Genomic DNA, 22498 nt, shown 5'->3' with positions numbered 1-22498 from the left:
AAACACTAAGAATATACTTAATCAATTAACTAATTTACCCAAAATTTAATGGACACCCAAAGGTTTCTTTATTTTTAAGCAGATGAGTTATTTGTATTGTATGGGCCCATCTACATCAAACCTCTAGATCGCATTCAATTATTATGTTGGATTTTGGATTTAATCCAACCATTTTATTGTGTTTAATATTACCAAAAAAAAAGTTAACAAATACTAGTTATTTTTAACTTTTATATTTATATATGATTCTTCTTTCTCATTTAATCCTTATTATGAAAAAGACACAAAATTCCATTCTTTTTTGTTCATAAATGTAAAACAAGTCAATGTCAAAAATGTTATTTAACATTCCCGTTTAATACTTGTTAGGAAAAATACACAAAAATCCTTCATTTTATTCAATAATTGGAAAACAAAACAAGATAATTGTTGAAACTTGCTTTGAAGTTTTTGACTGTTGCTCAAACCTCCCCCGAAGTTTGGTAGTTGCAATCACCTCCCCTAAACTTCTTGAAACAGTTGCAAGTAAACCCCCTTTGTAAAATCCTCTAACAATAGGCATGAAAATGTCCAAAATACCCATGTAATTATTATTGACGTTAATTTATACATAAAACACTATAAATGTAATGAACAACAAAAAAAGAGTTTATAGTTGCAATTTTACCTTTGAGCAATTGATATGAAGGGCAAATTTAGAAAAAGAGATTAGAAGGGATTGGGGTAGTGATTGACATGAAGAAAAAATTTGGAAAATAAATATTTTGGTTAAAAGTAACTATATGGGTATTTTGGACATTTTTATGCTTTTTGTTAGAAGATTTTAATAGAGGGTCTACTTGCAACTATGTCAAAAAGTTCATGGGAGTTTATTGCATTTACCAAACTTGGGGGGGTCAGCAATGATAAAAAATTTTACAGGAGGTTTTAGCAATTTACCCTTTCATTTATTTTAAATTAAAAAAAAACTAAAAGTACATCTTATGTTCTCAATAGCCAATGATGGGCCACATTAACCATCATGAAGAGACTTCCAACTTGCAAATGAATGAGCAATTTATTTTTTAAACTATTTTCTTATTTTTAAAAAAAGATTAACTTATTTTCATTGGTTCAGTTATTGATCATTAAGGTAGCATATGGTTTTATCTTCTTTATTCCCACCATACGCTGGGTTAATTTTTCGTTTTCGTTACCTTAAAACCCATGTCATTGGATGGAAAGACATCTGCAAGAGTAAGTGATATTTTTATAACAATTCATTGTAAGGTTTTCAGCCGTTAAAGGAGCTAAAATTGGATTTATCATATAGAAGTTAGTTATTGCAAAGGTAGTGAGAATTCAAATAAAATTTTGACGAATGTAACTGATAGAAATTATTAATTTTATTAATGAGTCATAACAAAAAAGAATAATAAGAATTTTATTAATGATAAAATAAGAATAATAAAAATTTTATTGATTCTCGTTTCCTCTGCAATAATTTTATTTGGGCATATATTTATATTAATGAACCATAATAAATGTGATAAATAAGAATAATTTGTATAGATGTAGAAATATAAAAAAAATTACAAAAAAATGTGGAAATATATTATATACTATCATCAACACAAAATTTGTAATATGCAAAGCACGTGCACAAATAGTAGTATTTATCTATGTATACATAATTATAGTACATATATACATAAAATAATATTTTTATTGAACTCGAATTGTAATCAATTAGATGGGGTTAAAATCCATTTATTAATCGGATGCAAGTTTTAACATCCAAATTTATGATAATCAGATTTTGAATCAAATCGAGCATTGGACTTTCGAAATCCATGGACAGCCCTATACATAATTAGTTTCCTCAAACCTTAGGGTATATATAAGTAATTATCCATATTCTTCTAGTACCATTTATTTTTGTTATAATAGATATTTTTCCTTCTTATTTATAATATTTTAGAAAAATAACTTTTTTCAAAATTTTCTCTCAGGGCCTCTAAATATCAAACCTTAGGTATAGATGGTGGGTCGTTAGACTGATCCGATTTTGAATTCATTTGTGACTGAGTGCAGGTCTAGTCCAGGATCATACTGGGCCTTTAAACATCAAATCTTTCTTGTAAGAGTGATAAGCCTCTGGTGATTATTAAAGAGTCGAAGCCCATGGGAAACTCTCAACTCTGGTTCCCAATTCTATATGTAGGAGAGGCATAGGGCGAAAGCCCAAAAAGATTCAGGCCTACAAATCTTGGAACATTCTAGGAAAATCATGGAGAAGGTTGGGTTAAGAAGTTTAAATCAGGGGAGGAACAAAAAAGTGGTGTATGCACTTAAAATGTGTAGGAATTCTAAGAAGATAAGGAGAGAGAAAAATGGCATCAAAAAATGAAAAAAGTTAGCTGTTGAATAGGGGTGGCAACAAGCCGAGCTTTTTACGAGCTGCTCGAGCACGGCTTGTGAAAAGCTCGGCTCAGCTTGGTTTCAGCCAAGCTCGAGCCCAATTCAGTGGCTCGATTATTAAACGATCCAAGCTCCTCTCTCTCTATCTATCTATCTATCTATCTATCTATCTATCTCTCTATATATATATATATTATAGAAAATAATATATAATAAAAATATTATAATTATTAGTTATTATAATTCTTAAATTTTTAAATATAAAATAAAACTTTTTTATATATGATTTTTTATTTTTATAAAATATTTATAAAGTATATCATAAAATATTTTTATAAAATATAAAATGAGTCGAGCTCAAGCTTATGAACTTTTGACTAGAGTCGAGCTCGAGCCTGGTACTATTCGGCTCGGCTCAACTCGAATCCATCCCTAGTGTTGAAGGCTTGGCATCTAGGTGGTCTATTCTAATTTTGAAGGTATTAGCAGTTCATACTTCAAAGAGTAGGGAGGGGAAGAGCCTATCCCATTGGGTTAGTCAGAAGGTCCCCAGTTTAGTCAGAAAGATTTGGAGGAGCTTTAGGCCTTTAGCCTGAACTTGAAGACACTAGATTTCCTACCCACACTCTAGCTACCCGCCTTAAATTGAAGACACACATTTGTAGCTGCAATGTACTGTGGGTAAGAAATGGGTAGAGAAAGTGAGTAGTAAATTTGGGTTCGAACTTGAAGCGTTTGACTTCTTTAGAGAGGTTAGTGGAGGGCAGATTTGCAAATGTACACAGTTTTACATTCACAGGAGGAGAAGAATATGATAAAGAAATGTTTAGGGGTCTGCTTTTTTTTGGACTTTGAGAGGGAGAAAACTAGTAAATGAGATTTTAGTTTTCATTGACCAAAATACCCATATTCTTTTTTGAGATTTATGTGAAAATTTTATTTTTTCTTGGTATAAGTGATACCTATCTCTCATGTGGATAAATAACCTTTTTGGATAAATATAGATTTCTGAAAAACAAATGAGGCCTTAATATTTCAGAATAGAATCAGTGTAGAGATGATGTAGAGGGGATTGGTGAATCTATATGTGGATAAAGATGTTGAAGTAAGATTTCCAAGTGGTGTGGTAGGTAGGGTTGCTAACCGAACCATGGGGCTATTTTTGAAACTAAACTGGGGTTACCGATTTTTGGAAAACTAGTAACTAAAACCAAACCAAAGCCAATCAATTAACCAGTTAACAGGTTCGGTTAACCATCGATTCGGTTCATTAGTTTTTTGGTTTTTTATATTTACAATATATTATAAAATATATATAAATACCCTTCTTGCTTCAACTTCTATCAATTAGTGCATGCCCGTGCTCACACTGATCCAACATCCACTTACACCCTTGTATTGGGAATATCTCCCAATGAATAAAGTACACAAGTACAAAGATATTCTCAATGCAAGGTTGTAAAGGCTGTTTGAAATGGCATTTCACTGACTGAAGCCAAACTCTTTCCAAGTCATAGATGAAGCCTAATTCCTATAATACTTGCCTAGATAAATATAGGCCATGTTTGGTTCACTGCTTTGGGCCTCATTCTTTTAATGCATGCTCATTCTAGGCAAGAATGAACAAGAATGAATAATATTCCAATGTGTTTGGTTTGAAGGAAAAAGTAGGGAAAGGAAGGGAAAGGTAAGGAAACCTTCACAAACCTTCTATAAGTTTCCCTATTTTCCCTTCCTTTCCCTACCTTTTCCCTCAAGCCAAACATAGCATTAGAGTGTTTGGTTACAAAATTATTGCCATGGGCCACATTCTTTTTAGAATGAAAAATCAGCCCCATAGCACAAAAATTAAGTAGCTTATAGCATGAAAAATAATTATGCCCCATGTGTTTGGTTTGAAGGAAAAAGTAGGGAAAGGAAGGGAAAGGTAAGGAAACCTTCACAAACCTTGTATAAGTTTCCCTATTTTCCCTTCCTTTCCCTACCTTTTCCCTCAAGCCAAACATAGCATTAGAGTGTTTGGTTACAAAATTATTGCCATGGGCCACATTCTTTTTAGAATGAAAAATCAGCCCCATAGCACAAAAATTAAGTAGCTTATAGCATGAAAAATAATTATGCCCCATCTTGCTCATTTTCATTCTTTGAGGCCAACAAAGTTGTTGACATAGATGTTTACTTTTGTGAAAGCACTTTTATAAAAGTACTTTTACATAAAAGCACTTTTACTAAACCACTTTGCCTACAAAACCGTTGCTATAGATGTTTACTTTGTGGAAACACTTTTACAAAAGTACCTTTAAGAAAGCACTTTTGTAAAAGTACTTATACATGAAATCACAACACTTACGGAAGTACTTTTATAAAAGCACTTTTATGAAAGCAATTTTATAAAAGCACTTTTATGAAAGCAATTTTATAAAAGCACTTTTATGAAAGAAATTTTATAAAAGCACTTTTATGAAAGTACTTTTATAAAATCACTTTTATAGAAATACTTTTATGAAAACATTTTTACAAAAGTACTTTTATAAATACACTTTTATAGAAGTACTTTTACAAAAGCACTTCTATGAAAGCTCTTATAAAAGCACTTTTACAAATTTACTTTTATAAAAGCACTTTTATGAAATTATTTTTATAAAAGCACTTTTATGAAAGTATTTTTATAAAACACTTTTACGAAGTACTTTTACAAAATATCTATGTCAGCTGGTAAACATTGACGGTTGGAGACCTACGCTGGTAGTTTATGAATATCAGCACTTTTTTTTTTTAAGAATGAAAATAAGCAACATAAGACACGTGTCGGTCTGAAGAAAAAAAAATCATTTCTAGGAAAAAGAGGTATTTGGTTCATAATAATATTTTTTCATTCTGCCTATTTTTACCCATTATTATCTATTTTAAGATTCTATATTGAATAAGAATTAAAAAGAATGAGAATGGAACCACACATGGCCATATTGATCCGCATAAATGACTTATCAATAAGCGAACGAGGCCTAATTCCTACTCACGGATGACAATGGGTAAGATCCGAATGGATAGATCCGTAAGCGTCTTGCATTTTGCGGCCCTACCTCCAATCCATTCTCCAATTTGCTCCACGTTTGGCTACATGTGAATCCTTGCCCTGCGTATCTATGACCCAGCCGGCCGCCGCCTTGTCCCGCTTGTGACGGTACGCGGACTCGGATTCGAGCGTCCGCCGCTCAGTACACAGTTAGTCAGTTACACACAACTGGAGTCATTTTCCCATTTTCCTACTCTCTCATATCCTCACGCGCGCGAGGGTCAGACTTCAGAAGCGTGTAAAGCATGGGGTTTTTATGGGATCCCTTGGTTGCGAGTTGCGAGTTGCGACACTGATACCCACTACTAAAATCGTGTCGTGGTTGGCCAGTCAGCCTTGGTTCGGTCAGTCTCATAACAAGAGTCAAGAGAGAGGGGTTCCATAAATCCATCCTTGTCGATGGGGTCTCGTCCACTTGGTTCGTCTTCTAATTCTGCAAACTGCAACCGGCCAGCCCAAGCCCAAACTCCTCTCTTTACTATTTATTCGCTCTCTTCCTCTGTTTTCTGAGTGCTGTCGCAACATTCCATATTTCCATTCCCACTCATTATTCATAACTCACAGTTCTCTGTCTGCTGAACCCTTCCACCACCGGAATACATCAACAATGGCAGAATCGTCGACGTCGGCCCAACGAGCAACCCTCTTCTCTCCTTACAACATGGGGAAATTCAACCTCTCCCACAGGTTAGTTCGTCTCCAAGATTTCTATCCCCCCCACCCATCCACAGATCTCACGGTGCTTTGCTGCAACCGCCCGATCTCTTCAGCTGACCTTGCTCCGGGCCTCCGGCTTTCCCTTTTTGGTGCCCTCGTTCCCTAACAAAGAGGGAGTGTTTTGGCTTATGGTTATTGTGAAAAGAAACAACCAAATTAATAGCCCGCTGGGACTTTTCCGGCAGTCGGAAAATCCGGGTCTGAAATCTGATTTCACAAAATACTCTGGTTTTAGAAATTTAGGAGGAAATTATCTGTGTATGTTCTTCTTCATTTGTTGATTTCCCCTTACTTTTCTCAAATATTACCGTGTTTTGGAGTGGTGCAGGGTTGTTCTTGCACCCATGACCAGATGCAGAGCTTTGGGCGGAATACCCCAGCCAGCTAACGTCGAATACTACAAGCAGAGATCCACACCAGGCGGATTCCTGATATCCGAAGGAACCACCATCTCTCCGACAGCCGCCGGGTAATTTCGTAATTTCACTGTCTTCAAGTGCCATTAATTCAGTCAAGATTCTAACATGTTAAAGGGCCCACAGACCCATGATCTGATGATCCACTGCCCGATTTTTCTTGGACGGTGATAGTACTTTGTTGGTTTATATTAATATAGAACTGATGTTTGGGAAATGGATGGGACCATCTCCAGTTTTCCGCATTGCCCAGGGATCTACACCCACGATCAGATCGAAGCATGGAAGAAAGTGGTGGATGCCGTCCACGCCAAAGGCAGCGTTTTCTTTTGTCAACTGTGGCACGTTGGACGAGCATCCAATCAAAGTAAGTAAAATATTATCCTGAATGTAGTCACACGGAGTCGTTCCCTGCTTAAAACTCATTTGTATTCTATCCACCCTCTTCCCTTCAGTCTATCAACCGGGTCGGACCGCTTCTCCGATCTCGTCGACCAACAAACCAATTTCTGGTCGGTGGAGAATCCTGATGCCGGATGGAACCTATGGAAGCTATGCTAGGCCTCGAGCCCTATCAACCGTTGAAATCCCGGAGATCGTCCAGCAGTACCGCCAGGCGGCCCTAAACGCCATCCAAGCCGGTCAGTATTCACACCATAACCCATTCAGTATATTTAATCTGACTTTAATTTGTTAGTGTATAATATTTTGATTATTTTAATTTAATTTACTAATGATATTCAATGTATGAATTGGATATCGGCATTATCGTTATGGCTGCAAACGTTATTCATTTACCCAAATAGTTTGGGGTTCATCCAAGCCATATAAATCAATCAGGCCGGGTCGGCTTGGGTTAATCAACTTGGGTTCATGTAGGTTAGCAAAGGCTATACCCTAACCTAAAATACAACCAACACTAGAGAATTTGTTTGATGAAAATACCATTTAAGGAAAAAAAAATAGCAAAAACATAGATGGTAGTGTTAGAGATGTTGATCCGTTAAATAATAAAACATGCTTATGTGGGGCAATTTAAGTCAAAAAGTTTGGGAAATTATAGCCCACTTTACACTTAAAGTTTGAAAAGGTCACTTTAAATGTTAAAAATATATTAGTTAGAAGATAATTTTTTTATGATTTTTTGTTTAACTTATTCCATATCAAATTCCAATTTGAATTAGATTCGAGTGGATATAAATCCAAACATATAATTTCAATTTGGATCTATCAATATCCCATTTAATCCGATCCATTTGCTGCTCTAATTATCATTTCCATATGTAAACCCTAATGCTGAATTCTTTATTTAAGCTTGTTTGATTGATGAAGCATTAAACTGACCAGGTTTTGATGGCATTGAGATCCATGGGGCACATGGGTACCTTATTGACCAATTCCTCAAGGATGGGATCAATGATCGAACCGATGAGTACGGTGGGTCAATCACAAACCGGTGCAAGTTCTTGATGCATGTGGTCCAAGCGGTGGCAACTGCCATTGGTCCAGACCGGGTTGGGGTCCGGATCTCGCCTGCAATTGACCACCTAGATGCCATGGATTCCGATCCGCTCAGCTTAGGACTAGCCGTGATTGAGAAGCTTAACAAGCTCCAGCAAGAATGGGGCAAGAAGCTGGCTTATCTCCACATGACTCAACCCCGGTACACGGCTTACGGCCAGACGGAATCAGGGCGGCACGGGAGCGAAGACGAGGAAACGCGGTTCATGAGAGCGTGGAGGAGGGCTTACAAGGGCACCTTCATCTGTAGTGGTGGGTTCACGAGGGAACTGGGTGTGGAGGCTTTGGCTCAAGGGGATGCGGATTTGGTGTCGTATGGGCGTCTCTTTATCTCGAACCCGGACCTTGTTGAAAGATTTAAGGTGGATGCGCCCTTAACTAGGTATGTTAGGGCTACATTCTATACCCAGGATCCTGTTATCGGGTATACGGATTACCCGTTTTTAGGGCAAGGACAGGGGAAGTACCAACGGATATCTCGCCTCTAATTTGGTACTATGGAGATGGCTGATGATAAGTTGTAGTGTTTGGAAAGACTATGATGTTTGTAATCCTTGCATATGGTTGTAATATTTTTGTAAGAGAATTCAATTATAAGAGGTTGTAACAGGAATTTGGGTAATTCTCAAACTAAGGGGATATGGGTGGGTGGATTTACAGTAAAATGGGTAAGTGTATTATAGTTGATGCAATATGGCTTGTATTGGCGTTCTGGGCTTCCTTGAAACCTTAGTTATGATTCATTGAGAATCATCTGATTCCACTTCTCTTTTGTTTGTCTTTCAATTTAAAAGTAGTCATGCAATTCAAGGAATTCCAATTCCTTGGTTGAAAGCTCTCAGACTGTCCTATCCGACTATGAGGAATTGTACCACCTCCCCCCCCCCCCCCCCGTCCCCCTTTTTCATTTTTACAAGAATAAAAAAAAAATCGAAAATTCCTATTCCCATAATCTGAAATAATACATGTAGACCTTCCCTACTATTTAGTTATATTTGTTCCTACGTCTTACGTCTTATAATTGGGTTAATCATAAAGCGTTCAGGTTTGCTCTCTCTTAATATTCACTAGTGGGGACTCGTGCAATATATGGAATTTATTAAATCAAAACTAAATAATGGAAAGGGTCATTTATTAAAATACATTTTATAGTTTTATGGGTTTAATAAAATCTACCCTATAATTAAAATTTTACAAAGACATCACTTATAATTTGCAATAAATTTAATCAATCTTCCATTAAATGATAGCGAAAAATGATAGTATTGACCCTAGTGTTCATTTAACTAAATTTAATCAAAAAGAAAATAAAAATAAAAATATCAGTTTTTCCCTTTATAACACACTGGCAACCACTCTATTAGGTATATTTGGTTAATTTTGTTCTCTGTACAAAAAAAAAAATGTTGGTGGTATTTTTGGAATAAAAAATCATGGGCCTAATGACAAAACAAACACTCCTTAATGAAATGTTGATTAAGTAAATAAGTTGTAAAATATATGGGATGGTTTAATAAAATGAAAAGTATAATATATGTTTAAGTAAATATGTAAAACTATAAGATATATTCTAGTAAATGACCCTAATAGAATCACAGAAGAGTATACAATTGTTTTATATTTCTAACTTTTTAAATAATTAATAATTATTCATATTTATATACTATTAATAAATTTTTTATAATACAAAAATAACAATAATTAATTTTAGTTAGGTTTATTCATCAAATTGATGAAACCGACCAACCCTAGTTAGTCAGTTTTCTAGTATTTTAGGTCATATTTGGTTCAAAAATTTTTCAATTCGACCAAGTTGGATAAATTTCACTTTGGCCATTTGTAAAACAACCAAAATCAAATGACCTAGCCATGGATATATATTAATATTTTATATTTTAAATATAATTTTTAATATTAAAAAGTGGAAAATTTTTCATATTTCTTAGTCTAAAATGTTTTATATTATAAATCTAATTTTTAAAATTAAATATAATTTTTAAGTTTAAATCTTTTGAATCGATTGACCAAACCAAAAAACTGACCCAAATCGATACAACTTGAGTGGGTCGGTTTTCACAAAAAGGTAACTCGGTTTCAACTGACCAACTCCCCAACCTGACCAGGTCAATTTGGTTGGCCAAATAGACTACAATCAAACCAAACCAACTCATAAAGACTCATAATTTTAGATAAATTAATAGTCTCATCTCTGATAAATAATAATAGTTTAATCTCCAATAATTATTAAAATTTTAAAGCAAAAATACACAATTATTGAAAATATATTGATAATGAAAAAAATACAATAATTACAAAAAGACAATAAGTACTAAAAACATATTAACTTAGTAATAAATAGTATAATCTCAAATAATAGTTTAATTGCTAATAAATATTAATCAATAAGTTATAACAAAAATACAATAAATACAATAAGTACAACAAATTAAATTTAAAAATTTCACTAATAGTAGTTTAATCTCCAATAATTATTGAAAGTTTTCTATTAAATTACAAAACAAAATGAATTTATACATAATCTTTGAAAATAGATCTATGACAACAAACAATAAATAATTACTGGAATACAATAAATATTAATTTTAGTATATATAATTATATAATAAATACATATTAAGAGTTTAAAATTATTATTCATAAATGTTATTTTTTGAAAGTTATTTGTTCAAATTATTATTTGATATAAGTGAAATTATTTATTTACAATATTATGTATAAATATTAAGTTATTATTAATTTTCATATTATGTTATAATTATTTTTTCAACTTTTCAAAAAAAAATTAAATTTATTACCTAATTTCTATATTTTAATAATTTAAAATCTAGTTATGTTAAATATTTCGTTATTTAAAAGACCTAGTTATTTAAATAATTAAAAAATATGTAAAATATTTAAATTTTAAAATATTAGTTATTTATGGAATTTAATTTTGTAATATATTAAATTATTATTAATTTCAATACTATGTTATAATTTTTTCTGCTTTAAAGAAATAATTTTAAATTTAATACATAATTTCGTTATTTTAAAGATTTAAAATCTAGTTATGATAAATATCTAGTTATTTAAATATTTAAATAATCTATAAATTATTTAAAATTTTTTGTTATTTTAATTTTATTTATCGGAAGCTATTACATATTATTAAATGTTTGAAAAAACATTTAAATTGATGATCCAGAAAAACATAATTTAAATTGTTAGTACATAATTTCGTGATATATTTTGTAAAAATATAAAATTATTTATTAGATAATTTCGTTATTTTAACTATTTAAAATATAATTATGATAAACATTTAGTTACTTAAATATTTAAATAATCTATAAAATATTTAATTTTTTTTGTTATTTGAATTTTATTTATTTAGAGATATTACATATTATTAAATATTCGAAAAGCATTTAAATTGATAATCCGGAAAAACATAATTTAAATTGTTAGTACATAATTTTGTGATATATTTTGTAAAAATATAACATTATTTATTAGATAATTTCATTATTTTAACTATTTAAAATATATCTATGATAATTATTTAGTTACTTAAATATTTAAATAATCTATAAAATATATAATTTTTTTTTGTTATTTGAATTTTATTTATTTAAAGATATTACATATTATTAAATATTTGAAAAGCATTTAAATTGATAATCTAGAAAAATATAATTTAAATTGTTAGTACATAACTTCGTGATATATTTTTTAAAAATATAAATTTTTTTTTGTGTTTTCAAAATATTTTAAAGTTATTACACAATTTTGTTAGAATATTTAAATAATTCTTAAATTTTCTAATCCAAACTTTCTTTAGATAGATATAAATAAAAAGTAGGGGAGAGGATAAATAGGCCTATTAATTATTAAAATTACTATCAGTACAATTATTTTAATAAATAATGTTAAAATAACGTCATGTTTTAGTAAAATGCAAATGATAACATGTCATGTTATCCCGTGGTGCGTGTAACAATCATCATGAATTGCTAGAATCTCTTCTCACACCTTTACTATTTAGTTATATTTGTTCGTAAGTCTTACGTCTTATAATTGGGTTAATCATAAAGCGTCCAGGTTTGCTCTCTCTTATTATTCATTATGAATAGACTTGTTCATGGGCCAGTCCAGGCCGAGATCGGGCTAGGTTTTAACTTTGTATTAATAGATTTTTCTTAGGCCCGAGCCCGATTCCAGCCTGACCATCGGGCCTACAACTTGGGCCCGAGCCTGACCCTCATAAAAAGCCCGAAGCCCTGGCCTAGGCCCGAGCCCAAAATTTATCCCATGTTGTTACTACTGCTGAAGCGGCTGAAGAGAGAGAGAGAGAGAGAGAGAGAGAGAGAGAGAGATTATAAAGAAAAAAAATAAAAAAAATGTATATATGAAATTATAAATATATATATTTCAATAAATATTATATTATTTATATATTTTATATAATATATAAAATAAATATTATGTAGTTTATAAAATATATAATGCTAAGTCGGGTCGGGTCGGACTTTTTTGACAAATCCCGAGCCCGGCCCGTAACACAGTCGAGCTTACTGTATTAGGCCCGTGGGCCTAATTACATGACCAAGCCCAACCGGGGTGCGGACCTGGCCAACGGACTACCCGACCCATGAACAATTCTAATTATGAACCTAGTCCTTACCTCATGGCTTTCATGGTTCTAATTTTTAATTCTGAGTTGAAAAAATAGGCATAAGATAAAAACAAAAACTCTCAAGAAATCAATTGCAATTCTTATCTTAAATTAAACTGAGTGAGTGAGAGAGAGAGAGAGAGAGAGAGAGAGAGGAGTCTATATATGGATCTAGGTACCCATAACTTTTCCACCTCTACCAGGATTTGATCATGGGTAGGGGTGTCAATTGGACTCGATTTGGTACAATCTGATCCAGTCCAATGTGAGCCCATTATACCATTCAATCTGTTCAAATTTGTTTTGATTTAGATTGGTTTCAACTCAAACCTGTTCCATTGTCACCTATATTCTTATCTTATTACAGTGGACCAGATATTGGCTTAATCCAACTCAATCCAATATAAATTTATTATGGACGGACCAGGTCCAATCCAATCTAATAAATATTTTGGACCAGATTGGTCCAATCCAATATGTCTTGTTGGTCCATCTAGTCCATCCAAATTGATTTTAGACTGGATGGGGTCCAATCCAAAACCAGTCCATTGAAATCATTAATCATGGGCCTATCATCAAATGGATTCTACTTGGAAGATCAACAGACGTCAAGATGACTTTTAGGATGTCTTTGGTTTGATAGAAAAGGTAGAGAAGGGAAATTTATACTTGTTTCAAACCAAATATAGCCTTAACGTAAACATTGTTCCAAACGAAATGTATACTTTTACAGAGATATTTTCATAAAAATAAGAAGAATAATACATTTCTAGTCACACTTAGATCGGTGTGGGATTTTTATTTTATAGATCCAGACTGCTTTAATAGATGCTATTCGGGAGTTTGAATCTAATCAAACTCTTCTTGAGTTTGAATCTGATCTGTCTCTCTTTCCTCTCCTAATGTTAACTCTAATCTCCTTATCTCATTATCTTCTTGTTGTACTCTATCTAAAACTATCAAAGAGTCATATTGTAATCATGTTTGCTAACTCTATAAATACATAAGGGGTCGGTCTGCTATGATTACCCATTCATCTTGAGTTTATTCTATAGTGCATTACTTCTTTAACTTGGTATCATAGCCAAGACACTATGGCTTCCAACAGCAACACAAATTTGATTCAAAACTCGATACAATCCTCTCAATCCAACACCCCTCCATCTAGTGGTACGACTTATTCTTCAATTTTGATTATGTCGCACTATCTCCCAATCAAATTAACGGGAGAAAACTACCTGTTGTGGAAAGCACAACTACTTCCGGTCTTCTATACTCACAGGGTCATGGGTATTGTCAATGGAATGATCAAGGCTCCTTTGAGAGAAATTTCTGATTCAAATGATCCTAACAATAACATGTCAAGTCATGCCTTCGTCAAGTGGTTTCAACAAGATCAACTTGTTCTCAATTGGATTATTTTCACGCTCACCGAATGGATTTTCTCTCAAGTGGTGTTAATTAATTCGTTGTAGCCAATACTATTAGCTCTACAGATCTTATACTTTATGACTTTATGTGCTAGCTAGACTAGGTCCAAAATATGAATCGGTCGTTACCACTGTGATTAATCAGTCCAATATGGATCAACTAGGCATCGATGATGTCATAGGTATCATACTCAGATATTAAGCATGCATGGATGGAACAACATCATACCCAACCTTTGGATATTGCACCAACAACTAACCACACTTCCTTTAAAGGCAAGAGTCAGTCACCCCAAGAGCAGAACCGCACTTTTTCAAATAATCGAGGCAGAGGCTGCGGTCATGGTGGCGGTCGTTTCAATGATAATGGAGGCAGAGGTTATGGTTGTTCCACTATTATTTGTCAAGTTTGCAACACTCCTGGACATGGAACACTAAAATGTCGACGACGGTATGATCTTAACTTTAACAGTTTGCAAACTAAAGAATCTGCACCTGCTGCTTAACATGGACGTTTCTCTTCAAACTTTGATCCCACATGGTACCCTAACTCCAATGCCACACACCATATGACACCAAATGTTGACAATTTGCAAAATCAATCTGAATATGGTGGTTAGGATCAAGTGAAGGTTGGCAATGGAAAAGGTTTGTCGTGCTCACATTAGTTCTTCTACTCTCTCTCATAATTCTCATTTGTTTCAATTGAATGATTTGATGCATGTTTCCATTATTTCAAAAAAAATTGTTATATGTTATCAAGTTTACTTGCAATAATGATATATATTTTGAATTCCATCGTGACTGTAACGATTATACAGGGAGAACAATGCTATAAAGACCAAGTAAAGACGGGCCTTACTGCTTCCTGGGTAGTCTCAGCTTCAAGAATCTCCAGCTCTTTTGTCGGTGAACACACTATAGTAAATGGTTGGCATCAACGATTAGGTCATCCTGCTCTTCACGTGGTGAGACAAGTGATATCCAAATTTGGGCTATCATTCTCTTCCAACAATGTTTCTTCTATTTGTGAGGCTTGTCAGTTAGGTAAAAGTCATAGGTTGCATCTTTCCTCTTCTAATAACGAGTCTAGCAGTCCCTTAGAGTTAATTTATTCAAATGTTTGGGGTCCTGCACTAATGTAGTCAAATAATGGTTACATATATTATGTAATTTTCATTGATGATTATAGTAAATTTACATAGTTGTTCTTGATGTGAAAAAAATCCAATGTTTTTGAGATTTTTCTTAAATTTAAGGGTCATGTATAGGTTTTGTTTGAGAAAAAAATTAAATGCCTGTAATTTGACTGTGCTGCTCACGGCATGACTCACTGGCTTACTTGCCCTCACACTTATGGACAAAACGGTGCTGCTAAACGGAAACACCACCACATCATCAAGTCTACCATATCTCTATTGTCTTCCTCAAATCTCTCATATTCCTTCTAGGATGGTGCTGCCTCCAATGCTGTTTACTTGACTAATCGACTTCTTACATCATTATTACGAGGTGCTTATCCCTTTGCCACTCTCTTTGGCAAGGCACTCGAGTATAATCTTCTTCTCACCTTTGGCTATTCATGTTATCCTCTTCTCCGGTCGTACAATCACAATAAATTCTCTTACAGATCTCCTTGGTGCATATTCGTCTGCTACAGTGACTCCCACAAAGGACACAAGTGCTTGCTTCCTTCTTCTGATCGACTATATATTGCCTGTCATATTTGTTCGATGAGAACTCCTTCCCTGTCATATCTTATTCCCCTTCAGCTACTCCCACTAATTGTACCGGTGTGACTATTCGTGTGTCACCGACCTCATCTCTGCCAGTATCTCGACCAGTTGATCCGCCAGATCCACCATCTCCTTCACCATCACTGACTCCTTCTATATTCTCCTTCATCAGCCACTTCAACATCGTCAACTTCTCCTCCTCCACCACGTGGCACTCGTTCAATACAATACTTACTTGATCCCACGACACCTATTTCGACATCGGCTCCCCATCAACACAATATGATTACTTGATCTCAGACCAGCTCTCTTCCATCGCAGTCCAATAATGTGTCCCGATACCCTGTTCCAAGAGCACTCTTAGCTGCACTGCCAAATACTACTACTAAACCTTCTTGCTTCTCTAAGGCATATAAGAATCCCACTTGGCACGAAGCTATGTCCCGTGAATTCAATGCCCTTGTAGATAACAACACTTGGATGCTCCTCCTATACCAATCACACATGAATGCCATCAACACCAAATGAGTTTACAAAGTAAAATGGCGGGCTGATGGTTCTATTGATTGTTACAAAGCTTGTCTCGTTACACAAGGGTTCAACCAGGTTCCAACTATTGATTTTACTAACACTTTATGTCTGGTAGTTAAACTAGTCACCATTCGCACCATTCTTGCTCTTGTCATTGCTCTTGGTTGGACCCTTCGACAGTTGGACTTTGATAATGCCTTCCTAGACGGCTATGTATTGGAAGAGATCTATGTTCGTCAACTTAAGGGTTTCGAGGATCTAACTTCTCCCTCTTATGTTTACAAACTCAACAAAGCTCTTTATGGTCTTTGGCAGGCCCTATGTATGTAGTACTCTTGCCTCAACACTCATTTTACTCAGCTTGGTTTTCGCATGTTAGCAGTCGACCCCTCCTTGTTTATTTACCACAAGGATTCGGTCGTTCTATACATGTTGGTCTATGTCAATGACATCCTTCTCATTGGCTCCTCCTCTTCTGCTCTTGATGATTTAGTTGTCACACTTGGTTGTACCTTCTCTTTAAAGGATCTTGGTCTGGCTTGGAACTTTCTTGGCATGGAGATTACACCACAACCCCATGGCGCCGTTCTTACTCAATGACAGTATATTTTGGATTTCTTGCACCACACCAACTTGGTCGAAGCTAAACCTCATTTCTCCTATGGTCGGTACTACTAAGATCTCCAGGTTTAGTGGTGATCCTCTTTCTAATCCTTTTGAGTATCGGAGCATCATTGATGCTCTTCAATATGTCACCATTACGAGGCCCGATATTTCCTTTTCTGTGAACAAGGTGTCTCAGTTTCTCTATTCTCCAACAACAGAACATTGGATTGTTGTTAAGCGGATACTTTGGTATCTTAAACATACTGTTGATCATGGTTTACATTTTTCCTTCACACCGGCTCGACTTACACTTCGAGCTTTCTTCGATGCTGATTGGGCTGGCTGCCCTGATGGCAGACGTTCTACGAGAGGTTATCTCATTTATTTGGGTCGTAATCTAGTTGTTTGGAGTGATAAGAAGCAAGTCACCATTGCCTGATTTAGCAGATATCTAAATTCTGAGCTTGTGCAAATGTTGCTACCGAGCTTCTTTGGGTATATTCCTTGCTACATGATCTAAAATAGCCTCTTGCACATACTCTTGTGATTTGGTGTGACAACATTGGCGCCACATATCTTGCTGTGAACCCAATATTCCATGCTCGTACTAGACATATTGAAGTTGATTTTCACTTATTGTGAGATATTATTGTCAAGCGATCTCTTTCTATTCAGTTTATTTCCTCGGATGATTAAGTGGCAGATCTGCTCACTAAACCTCTCAGTGGAGTTCGGTTTGCTTCTCTTTAGTCCAAGCTTCATGTCTTTCCTGATCATTTCACTTGAGGGGGTGTATTAGGGAGTTTGAATATGATCGAATGCTTCTTTTCTATCAGTTTGAATCTGATCTATCTCTCTCCTCTCCTAATTCTAACTCTAATCTCCTTATCTCATTATCTTCTTGTTGTACTTTATCTAGAACTCTCAAAGAGTCCTATTGTAATCATGTTTGCTAACTCTATAAATACATAAGGGGTCGGCCCGCCATGGTTACCCATTCATCTTGAGTTTATACTATAGTTCATTATTTCCTTAAATGATGCAAATATCCATACTTGTTTGTTAATTCAGAGTGTTGTTTAATGAACAAAGTCTTCTCTTGTTTATGTAAATTGCTAAACATGAATAAAGTCCATTCCAAGTTGGAAAGTCTACTAGAACTTAAGGTTAGGAATTCGAAAACCATAGTAGTGGAAGTAGAAACCAATGGAGAGAGGAAAGACTCAGTGGCAACAACCAAGCCCTTGTCATTATTATGAAACTATTAATTCGACAAAGAAACTACTCCAAAGCCATGGAGAGATTCAAGGAAGTTGTGTTTGCACACGCCATTGCCACTAGCAAAAATAATTGTATCTCAAAAGAGAAAAAGAAGCTCATCAAAGATCGAATTCACTCTTTATTCCCTTACCCCTCTCTTGTACAACCCAACTCACTTGCCTTATGCAGAGGTAAGCAAGTCTTCTTCTTTCTCTGGTTTCGCTTTAGTTGGTCCTTTTAGGTTCTTAAGTGTCAAGTCTTTGTGGGATTGAGTAGTTTATCAAATGATATTATAGAATTCCATCAGGAACTTAAATGGGAGTGGTTCCACCAAGCCCTCCATTTTGAGATACATCGAAGCAAATTGCAGTGATCTTCCATGGGCTCACTCTTATTTTTTGTCTTTCCATCTCTCCAAGTTCACAATGGTTGGTGTAAGTGTGGTGGTGAGGCTACGTAGGAGTGGTCTCCTTGAAGGACAAAGGAAGACCGGAGGTAGAAAGTAGGTTGGAGAGTAGGGTAAATGTGGACGATAAGATGGTAGGATAGAATGATGATTCCGCTATGAGATTAACCCTCATTTATAAGGAGAGATACCGAGGTCCTGAAAGGAGGAGCCAAAAGTGTTTGATTTCCACTAGGAAATGGAATATTGGATTCGCTATCAGTTATTAAGGAGCACTGATAGGGTTTCGCCATGTGTCTTATGAGATCTCTTAAGGATGAACTTTCCTTTCGTCTAAAGATTCTCATAATCTACGTGTGCTACTTCCTTTTGTGACCCATTTAACCTACATGGTACTGGTGATGTCATCATTTGTTGGCACGCCTTTACTAGGTCCGTAAGATTCTCTATCACGCGTGTAATTCAAATACGCACATGTAGCTAATATTTGCCCCTGGTCTACAGTGACTTCTACTTTCATTGCGGTTTTGTAATGGCTTCAAACTCATCGCAGCTATAAGTCTCTAAGGTTTATCAAAGATTTGTGTGTGTCTAAATCTCATTGCCGATTTGCACCAATCAAAGTTCATTGCGAATTCACATTAGCCAGGGTTCATCATGAACCATTTCGAGTACGGGTTTATTGCAGTCATGCAGTGAGTTATAAACTCATCATTGATGTTCGACGAATTGTAAGATCATCACAAGTAACTGATGAGTTATGAGCTTATCAAAAGCATCCATGTGGTATCAATTCGGTGTCCTTTGTACTTTGATGGTCTGAGCGAACACTAGGTACTTATTGTCATTATTCTCTCTTCGAACCTGGTTGAAGAAGAAGAAGATCATAAATAGGGACTGAAGAGAAAGCAGTTGGAAGAGCCTAAACTTCGGAATTGTCATTCTAAAACTGGTTTTAATGGCAAGAAGGTCCAAGTCTGACCTAGAAGGCCAACAACAGTTGTAATGGAAGAGGTAGGCCTTCATGGAGGTAGTTCTCTTCCCTAGGTGTTGCAAGAAGAGAAATTAACAATGAACAAAACAACTACAGGAATCAAGGACTGAATCAATTCTGTTATGCTTGGTTGGCGATGATCATGGGTCAATAGAAGGTGTTGATCAAGAGTTTGTAGACCCATTTTATAAGAGTGTGATAGAAGAGAGATAGGATCAGTGGCAAAGCCAATTTTCTTTGGGGGGAAGTTAAACAAGAAATTGAGATAGGAAGTAGATGAGGTAAGGTTTGGAAAGAAATGGGGAAGAAAGGTTTGGGTCCAATCAAAGGTTGGAACCAGATCCAAAATTTGTTATCTATTAAAAAAAAATCAATGAATGGAAATTTCTGCTAACAGGAGTGGTTTCGGGAGGAAAATTTTGTGCATGATCTTTCACGCAATAAATCTAACTAATTTATGGCAATTAAATCTTTCAAGCGAGTATGTTTCAGGAATGCCATCATCAAGAGGGTTTCTAACATTGAAATCCATAAAAACCCTCAATTAGTGTTTCAGTGCCATTGAAAACCTATACATATCGTAGGGTTGGCAAATGGGTGGGTTGGGTTGGGTTGCGTAAGGCTTGAATACCAACCCACCCATATTGACCCACCATGACCCATTGTCAATTATTGTTAAAGGGTCATAACCCACCCTAACCCTCCTAACCCACTTGACCCATCCATATTGACCCTTAACCACCCTCACCCATATTGACCCACCTATCCTAACCTATAAATACAAAAATGGGTCATGATGGCCTATATACCGAAATAATAATTTTTAAGATGAACATCTCTCTCTCTCAAGGTTGTCACGTGGCAGAAACACATCGGGTCAACCTGTATACCCAAAAAATAACACTATTTTGAGAGGAACATCTTTCAAGACTACCACATAGCAAAAATGGGTTGAGGCAACCCGTCGAAAAATAACAATTTTTAAGAGAATAATCTCTCTCAAGGATGCCACATGAAAGAATTGGGTCGGGTCAATCCGTATACCCAAAAAAATTTCTTGAGAAAATCCTCTCTTAAGACTGCCACGTGACATTAACGGGTTGGGTTAACTCGTACACTCGGGGAAAAAAACATTTTTGAGAGAATCATCTCTCTCAAGACTACGACGTAACAAAAACGGGTCAAGTCAACCCGTACACCCGAAAATGCAAAAATTGTAGATAAATGCAGGCAATAGCAAAAAAATTGTAGAAAATGCAAAAAATTTGCAAAAAAAAAGCATAAAATACAAAAAATGTAGAAAAATACTAAAAATTTACAAAAATGCAAAATTTTTGCATGCAAAATTTTTGCAAAAAAATAAAAAAAAAATGCAGGAAATGCATGAAAACATCAAAAAAATGCAAAAATTATGTAAAAAAGCACCAAAATTTGTAGAAAATGTAGAAAAATACCAAACATTTTTAAAAAAATGTAGAAAATACCAAAAATCGCAAAAAATGCAAAAAAGTACCATAAAATTTCAAAAAATGTAGAAAATAGTAGAAAATTTGCAAAAATGCAACTTTTATAAAATTGCTTTCATAAAAGTACTTTTGTAAAACTACTTTCATAAAAGTACTTTTCATAAACTGCTACTGTTTTGAGATTTGGCGAGCATGGATAGAGCTTAACTTTGACCCAACCCATCCTGACCTAATGGTACCCTCGACCAGCCAACCCTGACCCTTTTCCACTGACCCTAATGGATTACTCGACCCATATTGACCCACCAATAGAATGAATGGGTATGGGTGGGTTCCAAGGTGGGTGGGTTAGGTGGGTCAAATGGGTTGGGGTCAAGATTGCTAGACCTAATCGTACCATATATTGCAATATTCTAAACCTTAGTGTTGCATTTGGTAAGAGTGCAAATGCAAATATGTACACAGTTCAAGAAAATACAAACTTTGATCTTGTTTTATTGATAAATTTTGTATTTTACCAAACATGTATGGTTGCCATCGGTATAGACATGAATTCCAAGACAAGAATCTAACTATTTGACATTGACTAATTTTGAGTGCAAAAATCTGCTTCTAATTCTATTTTGAAAGCAAACATATCTGGAAAAAAAAACAAACAAATCTATTGTCATTTTCAATATAAAAATGACAATAAATTTCATTTAGACTCTCAGCAATTGCAGCCTTAGTACAAATTTCATTACTGGTCATGGGAGGGTTGAGTGCAAATTCTAATTTAATTTTGCTTTAGACTTGGAATTATCATATTTCTTTGTGAGAAGTGAAATGAAGTGCCCACTTTTTGGGGACATGGCTGAGTTGGCTCAGAGGCCCCTGGCCATCTGTCATAGCTCGGCCACGTCGGCACAATCCGGCCAGGCTACAGCATTGCCATGATCCTACCATCCACATTAACTACACCCCTCACGGATAAGCCCGCCTAGCAGATAGGGATGGGAAGACAACTCCGCCGAGGAGTAGGACTTTACCCCCTGTAACTTCGGCAGGGAACTTTGCCCCGATTTCCCTAGAAACCTACTCCAATCAGGATATGGACCCTCTGTCTATAAGAAGATACTCCATGCTCGAAGTAAGGGACTCTCCTGACTTCTAACAGCCACACTACCATTTAGCTCGGCCCGCCCATCCACCACATCCTACTGACTTGAACGTCGGAGTACTTACCCAGGGGTAATTCCTCAAGCCTCTGACTTCTTCCTTGATT

At 35.2% G+C, this 22498-nt stretch overlaps 1 protein-coding gene across 1 annotated transcript; it reads left to right on the top strand.

The window, feature by feature from the left end:
- Nucleotides 1–5652: 5652 nt before the first annotated feature.
- On the top strand, nucleotides 5653–8893 carry OPR3 (oxophytodienoate-reductase 3). Its single transcript, XM_088977547.1, has 5 exons — nucleotides 5653–6163; nucleotides 6522–6662; nucleotides 6846–6976; nucleotides 7065–7250; nucleotides 7957–8893. Exons 1-5 carry the CDS (start codon nucleotides 6084–6086, stop codon nucleotides 8616–8618), a joined length of 1200 nt encoding a protein of 399 aa, XP_088833673.1. The 5' UTR covers nucleotides 5653–6083; the 3' UTR covers nucleotides 8619–8893.
- Nucleotides 8894–22498: the final 13605 nt, after the last annotated feature.

Source organism: Nelumbo lutea, chromosome 3, assembly GCF_056320005.1.
Source record: "Nelumbo lutea isolate HS-2025 chromosome 3, American lotus-T2T, whole genome shotgun sequence".
NCBI classification, from domain to species: Eukaryota; Viridiplantae; Streptophyta; class Magnoliopsida; order Proteales; family Nelumbonaceae; genus Nelumbo; species Nelumbo lutea.
This window is presented reverse-complemented; position numbering and strand designations above follow the sequence as displayed.

Coding starts and splice junctions, on each gene's coding strand:
- OPR3 (XM_088977547.1), top strand. CDS start 6,084: ATGGCAGAATCGTCGACGTCGGCCCAACGAGCAACCCTCTTCTCTCCT. Junction 6,977..7,064: donor TGGACGAGCATCCAATCAAA/GTAAGTAAAATA, acceptor TCTTCCCTTCAG/TCTATCAACCGGGTCGGACC. Junction 7,251..7,956: donor CCTAAACGCCATCCAAGCCG/GTCAGTATTCAC, acceptor TAAACTGACCAG/GTTTTGATGGCATTGAGATC.